This window comes from Hippocampus bargibanti, linkage group LG18 (assembly GCF_051943395.1).
Source record: "Hippocampus bargibanti isolate YZ-2025 linkage group LG18, ASM5194339v1, whole genome shotgun sequence".
Classification (NCBI taxonomy): Eukaryota; Metazoa; Chordata; class Actinopteri; order Syngnathiformes; family Syngnathidae; genus Hippocampus; species Hippocampus bargibanti.
This window is the reverse complement of record NC_142751.1, coordinates 14,978,044-14,988,667: the sequence shown is the minus strand read 5'-3', so window position 1 is coordinate 14,988,667 and position 10,624 is coordinate 14,978,044. Positions and strand designations below refer to the sequence as shown.

At 42.5% G+C, this 10,624-nt stretch overlaps 1 protein-coding gene across 5 annotated transcripts in view; it reads right to left on the bottom strand.

Annotated features, from left to right (window-relative positions):
• Positions 1 to 621: 621 nt before the first annotated feature.
• Positions 622 to 10,624, bottom strand: part of palm2akap2 (PALM2 and AKAP2 fusion) — a 48,668-nt gene continuing 38,665 nt past the window's right edge. For 3 of the 5 annotated variants that reach the window (XM_089020196.1, XM_089020201.1, XM_089020199.1), the window contains 7 exons: positions 9,502 to 9,855; positions 9,074 to 9,172; positions 8,888 to 8,986; positions 7,281 to 8,667; positions 6,639 to 6,817; positions 6,127 to 6,153; positions 622 to 4,700 (listed from right to left, as the gene is read on the bottom strand). In XM_089020196.1, coding sequence (XP_088876322.1) covers positions 4,581 to 4,700; positions 6,127 to 6,153; positions 6,639 to 6,817; positions 7,281 to 8,667; positions 8,888 to 8,986; positions 9,074 to 9,172; positions 9,502 to 9,855 — 2,265 coding nt within the window. In that variant the 3' untranslated portion in view covers positions 622 to 4,580. The remainder of the gene's footprint in view (positions 4,701 to 6,126; positions 6,154 to 6,638; positions 6,818 to 7,280; positions 8,668 to 8,887; positions 8,987 to 9,073; positions 9,173 to 9,501; positions 9,856 to 10,624) is intronic. The other 2 variants (XM_089020198.1, XM_089020197.1) reach the window with 2 other exon arrangements.

Sequence of the window (10,624 nt, the reverse complement as noted above, 5' to 3'; positions counted from 1 at the left end):
CTAGATCGCTAGCTAGCTAATAGATAGCGAATAACCAGCTAGCTAGCTATTCGCTAACTAGCTAGCCATCTGCTATCCAGCCAGCTAAATAGCTTCTTTTCCTTAAATATACATTTGGGGGTAAAAATAAATACCAAATGTTAAACCAAAATGTATCTCAGGTGCGCAGCAGCCACGCGCACCAGCGTTCACTCAACCCGGAAGTAACTCAAATCGATAGAAAGCTAACTCGCTAGCCAATAGATAGATAGCTAATAGATAGCTAGCCAGCTAGATAGCAAATAGACATCTTATGTTTATATAACTATATTATTGTTAATTCTATACTCCATTTAAACCTATTTGATACTCTTTTTTGTTGTACAGTTGTATATGTATATATCTTTATAGAGCATATATTTTATTAAATGTTTATTTTTCAGTACAAACCAGTACTAAGTTACTTATATAAGCCTTAAACATACATTCCATACAAAATATAGCACTGCATCAACTTACAAACGCATTCACCTTACGAGCAACCGTATCTCGTTCGTAAGTTGGGGAGCGTCTGTATATTATGAAGAATCGGAATTTTAATCAAAAGGACAGACACACACAAATAAGCACTCGGAAAAATGATCACGTTTTTGTATTTAATGAGAAAATAGTTATCATAATTATGTATAACAGGCGAGTAACTGTGAGCCATACGCGTGCCGTCAAGTGGAGCATATTTATCAATATGAACATACGAGTGGTTAACTGCATCAGAACCGAGGTTATCATCACACGTTGAAGTGACTCGGGAAGGGGGAAAAAAAGGCTTTCAGGGTCACAGGATAAGTTTTTCTGCGGGTGAGCGGCGGCAGCCATACGCGCCAGCGTTCACTTAGCCCGGAAGTAGCTCGGATGGATGGAAAGCTAGCTAGCTAATAGATAGCTAATAATAATAATAATAATAATAATAATAATAATAATAATAAATACATTGTATATACTAATAAAGATGATGATAATAATAAAAACAATACATTGTATTTATAAGCGACTTTCAAAACTCTCAAGAACATAGCTAATAGCTAGCTATCTAGATAGCTAACCAATCGTCACACGTTGAAGTGACTCGGGGGTGAGCAGCGGCAGCCATACGCGGCAGCGTTCACTCAGCCCGGAAGTAGCTCGGATGGATGGAAAGCTAGCTAGCTAATAGATAGCTAATAATAATAATAAAAATAATATTGTATTTATAAGCGACTTTCAAAGTTCTACTCCGATGCACCTTATACACCGGAAAGTACTTTTTTTTTTCTTATATCCCCCACCAAGTTAACAAGTTTTCCAAATCTGTCATATCACATTAGCGTCACCTCAAAAGGGATGCATCATTTACATATTTACTTACTTTAAGTGTAAAACCAATTAAGGAGCTACTATATCAGAGATTAATATATATGTACAGGTAACATCCGATTTACGACCAACTCGACGTGACCTCCCGACCCCATTTTTTTTTTTTTTTTTTTTTAAATTGTAATTCGACGCCTGGCACCGCAACATGCTAGCAGGCCGGCAACATCCGACAATTTTGGCCAGCCAGCATCTCACACTCGCACAGCAATCAACTGCGTGATTGCACCATAGAGTTTGTATGTCATTTAGCTTCAGAGTCTCTATTCAACATTTTGAATGTATTTCGACTTACAACCATTTCAACTTACGACCATTTCGACTTACGACCGTTTGGTCGGAACGGAAGTTAGTCGTAAATCGGATGTTACCTGTATTTGGGTTTTGTTTCCTTTTTTGAGATAAAACATCTCTGGATATTTGTTGCTTTCATTTCCTGGTTGTTTGACAAAACAAATATTAATTTCCATACATCATTCATTGTTAGAAATACAATCAAGGGGTGTGTGTTGTGTTCACCACAATTTTCAACGTCGTCATACCTCACTTTTTGTCTGCATTGAATGTTTGTTGAGGATTGAGTTCGTTCGTTCGTTCGTTCGTTTGGGATGGCAGGTCGGTGTCGAGCTGAAGGACACTTGGAGCAAGACACTCTGGTAGCTCAAAATGGTGACCTTTTTTGGTTTAAAAGCATTCTCAACATCCTCTTGACATTCACATGCTTGAGGGGGCGGGGCATGGGAATTAAAAAAAAAAAAGAATGAAAAGTTACTGCTCCTTTTCAGTTGAAGTGGCATGGAAACGCACACTAAACTATCAACACTCATAAATAGGATTCATTCCTTGTGCTTTACATTCACTCTGGGATCCTCGTCAAATAATTTTCCCAATTTATGGTCGAGTGATGAATCTCCTTTTCTTAAAGGACAACCGACACCATTTTTTTTGTTTCCTAACTGAAACATCAGAAAAACGTTTTATATCATCTAAAATAGCCAAAACACGCAGGCTGAGATTTTTAGTCAAATGCAAAACACCAATAAAAATGAGTCAAAGTGTCCCAAAACTACTTCAAAATGACCTTGGAGATGGTGAGTTTCAGAAGGTCCCGCCCCCTTGTTCGTGACGTCACGCCAGGACGTCTTGCCTTGCTCTAGAATCAAAACAATGGCTTCAGATTGGGAGAAGATGCTTTCTTGTTACTCATCCAGTTATGAATATGATTCAAATAGTTCTGAAGAGGAAAGCATACATGTTTGACATCGATTAAAGAAGTCCATCCGTCTCCATTCGAGCCGTCAGGACTTCAATGTAGTGTCCCAGAAAATGCACAAGATGGCGCCCAAGCTCCGTTGGAAATGGGCTGATTTGTCTGCTGGGAATTTGTGTCAACTAGTATCAAATAGTAGTCTTGGTGCAACACACGACACACAACATTGCATTATTTATGTGTTTTCCTTCTAATTTCGCCATCAACACGAAGTTTTCAGACCAAACAAAGTACCCAAAATGCATTGTGTGTCGCTTTCTCGTTCAGGGGCGTTCCTGGCGTGACGTCACGTCGGGCATCGTCATCAACTCAAAAACAAGACTTCCTGAATATTCAGCGCGAGTCTTAAAACATAAAATATAGCTATATGCGGTTGAATCTTTCTAATATGCGCTCAGTAGAAGTCATTTGAAGTGATTTTACAATCGGCGTCGGTTGTCCTTTAAATAGGCAAATTGGTTCTCTTATTCTCCCCGCATTTTTTATTGTTATTTATTTTTTTATAAAAAGCTCCGTTTTATTCAACATTTGCCATCACAAGGTGGCCGGCTCGCAAGCGTAAAATAAGTACACTGGGAATATATGTTCATCTGTCAAATACACAATTCTACTTCATAATATCATACAGCAACTGCCTCAAAAAGACACCTTCAATGAAACCAATCGTAAAATAATAATACATTTCATTTCTTAGCTCCTTTCAAAACTCTCAAGGTCACTTTACAGTCACAGAATCGTTTTTTTCTGCGGGTGAGCAGCGGCGGCCACATGCGCCTGCGTTCACTCAACCCGGAAGTAACTCAAATAGATAGAAAGCTAGCTAGCTAGCTAGCTAATAGATAGCAAGCTAGACAGTTAGCTGACTAGCTAGATAGCCATATAGCTAATAGCTAGACAGCTACATAGCTAGCCAGCTAGCTAATAGATAGCAAATGGATAGCCAGCTGGGTAGATAGCGAATAGATAGCAATTGAATAGCCAGCTAGGTAGCAAGCTAGATAGCAAATGGATAGCAAATAGATAAGCAGTTAGGTAGATAGCGAACAGATAGCAAATGGATAGCCAGCTGGGTAGCTAGTTAATAGATATTAAATTGACAGCAAATAGATAGCCAGCTAGGCAGCCAGCTGGATAGAAAAAAAGATAGCAAATAGATCGCCAGCTAGGTAGATAGCGGATAGATAGCAAATGAATAGCCAGCTAGTTAACAAATAGATAGCAAATGGAAAGCCAGATAGGTAGCTAGCTAAAAGATAGCAAATGGATAGCAAATAGATAGCAAGCTAGGCAGCAAGCTAGATAGCAAATGGATAGCCAGCAAGGTAGCTAGCAAATAGATAGCGTATGGATAGCAAATTGATAAAATACGTCATTTTGGAGCACCGCCATATATACGGTGTACAATACTGTTATACAGCCTGCTAAAAAAAAACACCACAAAAAATCCTGATAAACAAACATGACTTTTTTTCCCTTCCTGTTAAAACCTCACAAAATCATTAAATATTGACACCCAATCGTTCTATTAATGCTTCTTGCTTCTTTCATAATCGAATTTGTGGTCTAAATGAGATTCCAGATGAAATCATCGGCGTCTAAATCGCTATTTTGACGACTGGTGTTGAAAAGTATTCGACGGATGATTGGCGGTTGTCAAGCACATAAAACCTTCAGTGACTTGCAGGCAAGCTTTTCAAAATAAAATCGACATTTATGCGTATCCTTTTTGCATCTTCAATGCAAATGGCCTTTTGCATCACCTTCCTTTCTCGCATCACGTACGTTCTGTTACACTTTCAGAATCCCCAAAAACACAAATGGAGACTTCTTCATTGAGCTCCACCGGAAGTGGTCCTCAGAACACCAAGAATAAAAACAAATACCGCTTCCCCTGCGTGTCCTTTTTCTTCTCATCCTATTTTCACTCTTCCTCCTCTTCTTCCTCTTCCTCCTCTTCTCCATCCTCATTGGCGTAGATACCGGCTTCCCACTTGAGCGCCATGTCGCTTTTCCTGCGGGTGATGCGAGTGGCCTCCAAAACCTGTTAAAAAGGAATAAAGATGGAAAACAAAGAGGCTTTTTAAATTATTATCCGTATTGGCAGCAGAATTGAACCATTTGTGATGTCACGAGAGGCTGGGTCCTGGAGGGGAAATATATTCCCCTAAAATGGCTCACCCAGCGAGAGTTTTGGCCACATCTGCTAGAAGGCAGCAGTCCAAACCCTACACCTGTGGCTGATCATGGCGAGATTGGCATGCAAGGCTCTTAAAGCGAGAAAGCCTCTTGAGTGTGTGGCTGGGGAGACTATATTAATCATTTGGCTATCTGGCTGGCTCGCTAGCTAGCTATCTAAGAGCTATCTAGCTCACTACCTATCTAGATAGCTATCTATTAGCTGGCTAGCTTACTATCTATTTGAATTATGTCAGGGTTGAGTGAACGCCTACGCGTGTGGCCGCCGCTGCTCACCTACTCAAGCACGCCTGAATTGATCTATTTGCCTCTGTTTATTTATTTTCTATCTATTTGCTATCTATTTTCTAGCTGGCTGGATAGCTGGCTATCTAATAGCTATATAGCTAACTGGCTAGCTATATTGATAACGATCTAACTAATCCTGTGACTATAACGTGACCTTGAGAGTTTTGAAATGCGCTTATAAATTAAAGGTATTATTGTTGTTATTATTAGCTATCCATTTGCTAGCTAGTTAGCTTTCTATCTATTTGAGTTACTTCAGGGTTGAGTGAACGTTGGCGCGTGTGGCTGCTGCTCCTCACCCACCGAAACACTTCTGTTTTCCTGTGACTATAAAGTGACCTTGAGAGTTTTGAAAGGCGCTTAGAAATGAAATGTATTATTATCATTATTATCTGGACCACTTATATACAATAAAACTCCCTTATTTGTATTTTAACAATCAAAACAAGATCCCTCAAGTACATCAAGCAGGTACAACTCCTACACAGATCCACACACGTGCCAAGGCCAACGCACACGTGTACAATCAAGGAGAGTCCGTGTTTATCTAACGGTGGATTTACGGTCTCAGAGAAACACTTTCCAGGAACAAGCCACAAACCATACATGTCCACTTCAAGCAGATGTTTATTTTTCGGGGAGAAACTAACAGGGAAAAGTGATGGTATCCTACCGTGCATTAAGTGGGGTGTGGTGGGTGAAAAAAAGGTCTTTCCTAATCAACAACAAGCACATGCATCAACAACACCACAGTAAGAGTGAGATAATAAACAGACCTGGGGCATTTTAGACTGTCGACAATTAAATTCATCCATTTTTACGACAGTGATTTAATGTTGAGGGGACTGAATTCAACAGGGGAGTTCAAATATGGTTTTTGGGAGTCCAAATCGGGTTCTTGAGAGTCCCTATATGCTACCAAGGTCTGCGAGCAAAGGTAGTGGATCAGGTTTTCTGTGTGTGTCAGGCACCTCTGTGGTTACCTCATTCGACAGCAACAAACGGGCATACTAAGACACCGTCAGGAGAGAAGCAACAGTACACAAAGTCAAGACAAGTCACATTGGACAAAAACAAAATGGTGGACAATGACCTGATATACCTTATGGAAATAAAATGGCATGTCAACAATTTGATTAAAAACTCCTGACAACCCCCCCCCCCCGTTGTCTCCTACTTTTACTTTCATTTCCTGCTTCAAGACTGGAAATGTTCCTCTGGTTGGCGCATGAAAATGAAAATGTCGAAAAGTGAAATGACGAAGCCTTATGAAGCCCGCCACTATCCGCAGAGTATACGGTATTTGGATTGTTGCCTCATACAAGCACACCGACTAGATTATTTCAAACCTGAGCCGAATTTAAATAATTACTGTGTATATGCCACTCTGGAAACTGCAGTTTGTAACAGTTCACAGTAGAAGTATCAAGTTCCTACAAAGAAACAAGTATCTCTTTATCCACATCTTGGTATACATGTGCATCTGAATACTTACACTGTTGTCTTCCATTTTCTCTCTCCTCTTCACCTTGTGTGTTTCATAGTCCTCCATAAGTGTTTGCATGAAGTTTTTGGGGCGAGATCCTCCGGAATCCTCACTGCCGGCATCAGAAAGCGTTCCTTCTGACGGCGAAGGTGAGACTGGTGGAGCAGGTCGAACCTTCTCGATCTTTCCTATGGCGCAATCATTTAAGTAGTTACACGAAGCACGGAACTGGGTCTACACTTCTTTTAGAATACCCAATAGCTAAAGTAATTCTAATGGTTTTGACACAGACCTCTTTTCCTAATTGCCTAAACCAGGAGTAGGGAACTCTGGTTCCTGGAGAGCAGTATCCTGGCTGTTTCAGATCCTTCCCTACTCCAATAAACCTGATCCAATTGCTCATGATCGTTAAGGACTACACAGCACTTGCTTATAATTAGAATCAGGTGTGTTGGAATGGGGGGATCTAAAACAGGGAAGATACTGCTCACGAGGAACCTGAGTACTCAACCCTGTCTTAAACCGTGTTGAAGGTTCGCCACTGCAAATAACAGACGTTTTATGTTGTTATAAATTCACTCTACGAAGAAAAATGTTGATGGAAATTGCCTGAGCGTTAGTTAGTCAAACATCTCGTACGGGTCAACTAACCTGGTGCTGTCCTTGATGTCAGTGTCAGCCGAGTTGGCAAGCTGTTGCTCTTTAACTTGTCTGCCGGAGATATGGTGGTTTTCCGTACTCCTGTTCTTGCAGGAACTTGAGGAACGGCAGAAGGCTGCGCTTCTCTCTGTTTCTTCAGTTCTTCCTCTCTTTGCTGAGCCGCTCGGATCTCTTCCTCGATCATGGACAACGTACGCTGTTTCTTGGAACGAAGTCGGAATGGTCCGCTCGCCACTTCCACTTCGGGCCCTTTTGTTGATGCTGCCGTGCTACGAAGCTCAGCCGCTTCAGAATACTTACTGAAGTAGCTGAACTCTGACTTTTCAGGACTTGGAGGGGAAGGGGGACGGTAGACTGCGGCTGGCCTGGGTACATTGGCCGTGTTCACTGGACAAGGCTCCGGCGCGGCAACTGGCGCGGAGGAAGCCAGCGCTCTCGTGTAAGAAGACTGTATTTTGATCCTTGGTCCTCCCGTTTTGGGTCTCTGTGGTGGAGAGATATGCTGAGAAGGACTTGTTTGCAATGACTGAGTCGGACTAGGTGAGGTTGACTTTTGCTGCTGCGTTTCTGTAGGCTTCTCTTGGAAAGCAAACTGTTCCTCAGATGTTGCGACGCTGATGAAGACGGCTGACTGTAGATGGTCAGTGTCCCCAAAATACACGGGGGAGGAAGACACTGGCACTGGACTACTCGTTGAAGCAGAGGATGGCGATACAGGGCTACTCATCTGTGAGGAATCTAAATTCGGGAGAGATGAGCGCCAGTCGTCGCCATTAGTCGAGAGGGCGTTTTGGAGGACATTTTGGACAAGGACTTCTGCTTGGTATTCAAGCTCATGCTCAGCTGCACTGCCAGAGGTTTGCCCATTGACCGACGTCGTGGGCTGAGGAGTAGACGGCGACACTGGGGTAAGTGGTAGCGGTGTCGGTGGAAGTGAGGCCCCACTGTCTGAAACACTATCCAAGCTAAACACTGTAGTGTCCTGCGAGCGGACTGATAACTCTTCTAGTCCCGAGTCTGACTCCTCTGGGTGATAGCCTTGGGGAACCTGACTCTTCCCTTCCTCTTCATCACTTACACTTGTCATGAAAGCACGAACACTGGTAAATTCTCCCGCAATGCCTTCATCAGACCAGGTCACATGACACTCTCCGGTATCTGGAACTGTGTTACTGACCTCGTGGTGGTTGGACGAAGTTATTGATTTAGAAAAGGGTCTGGCAGAGTATATGTGAGGAGCTATGGAATTCTTGGTCACTTCCGTTTGCAGGAATTGCTTTCTGGCAGATGAGAAGTCAATCTTGTTTTCCACAATGTCTTCCTTCCTGATTAACTCTGGGTCAAAAGTCACCAGCGTGGGAGGTCCAGTAACTTGGGGCTGCCGTTAGGAATGAGAAGACTCAAAGTCAGAATCACCATTGACTCAACAATGTTAACACATTTTTAACAAGAGAGTGGAATCTAGAATTTACCACGCATCCAACATTCCATTTTTGAAGCAGTTATTGTATATGTATTTTTTTAATATTTACGTATATATATTTTTTTTACCCAGCTGTTGTTATGGTGCTTATTACTTATGTGTACTTGTCTTCTACCTGTGTGTAATAAGATGAATTCTGCTTCTGCGTTTTTCTCTCTTGGTATTTTCGGAGAGACTCGAGCTGTTCGGCGTCAAGTTGGTCTTCCAACGGAACCTTAAAGAACGGGGAAGTCAATCAAAGGGCTGTGTTCAACGACTGTTTCAATGGTCAAAAATCCATCAACATTGAGTAGTTAACTACCTCTTGCGGAGGGTTCCACCAACGTTGAGCAATACCAGGATTTTTCTTCACCGCCTGGTCTCGGATCAGTTCTTGACGCTCACGCTCCAACTCCTGGACCTGACATAAAGTCTTTTGAGCATGGATAAAGCAGTGGACAGTAAACTACGTCGGTCCTGTTGTGTCTATCTAAAGCCCTTTTGTGTTCTGGATCAGTTGAGTTTCCCTTCTACAAAGTACCTTTTGTTGATTTAGCATATGGAAAAATCATTGGAAAGAGAACATAAATGTGCCATTTGACAAAATCTAGTGTAGTGCGATGAAAAGATGATGTCAGGGCATAATAACGCACCATGCTGCATACCTCCTCCTTATCTACGGTACTCTCAACAAAGCATAACGCAAGCTCAATTTGAGTTCAATCCGGCGCTGATTACATGATCACTAACCTCGTCTGGATTTCGTCTCATTGTCACTCTGACGTGCTGTTCTTCCCCGGGGGTGAAAAGTTTTGCTGGCCTTCTGTCCTCCTGGAAAGCTCTGAGCTCAAATTTAGCACCGCCCTGGCTGGGTTCCTCCGTCAGTGTATGCCCATTGGTTTTTGCACTGGATTCATCCTGATGTAAGAAAGTGGTTTGTCTTTGCCCCTCCACAAAGATTGGCTGATGACATCCAGGAGAGGAATTGGACACACACACAGACGAGTAAGTTCCATCTACGTTGATGGGTTTGGTGTTGATTGGGTTTCCGTTAGTGGGTGTTTCCGAGGCCGCATCCAGTACCTGATCCAGGTAGCGGATCTCCTGAGAAATGAAAGATGGAAATCAGTCAGAGCGTACAAATGTAATGATTTGATTTCATTTTTTCAGTGTGGCTAAAAAAATGATAAGTGGTCCATGAGTTTCAGTGAAGAAAAAATATTGATCACCAAGCAAATCTTTAGGTCAGTGGTTCTTAATCTTGTTGGAGGCACCGAACCCCACCAGTTTCATTCATTCACCGAACCCTTCTTCCAATGACTGTGTCTACTAATTGCAGACTAGACTGAGGGATGGACCTCTGTGGCGGAGGACCCACCGAACCAATCGGTTCGATCGGACCCAGGTTAAGAACCACCACTTTAGGTGTAATACGCGAGTAAGCGGGGATCTCCTACGCCGCAAAGACAGATCTGATCAAAGTCTGAACGCCTTAGTCAGCTCGCTGTTGTCATGGTCATCCCAACGAAATCATGGAACTGCAAAAGAATGACTTCACAAAGACATTGGATGCCCTTTGTTTGATGACATCACAGCTGTGTTCGCACTTCTAACATTTTGCGAACGTTCGACATGTGCCAACCGGTAGTCATGGTTGACGGATCCGAATGAGCTCAGCCGAACCGCTTCACGACCGTTCCTTTCAACATCCTCATGTGAACGCGAGAGAAAATGTTGTCGCGGGTGAAGGAATTGGCCAGCGGCAGGTATAACTCTGCCAAGCAGAAGCTCCTCAATGTTTTCCAAGAGGAGGGAACGAAGTCGCTGGAGAATCAAGTCAAAGATCTGAAAGCCCAGCTCAGGATGGCAAAGG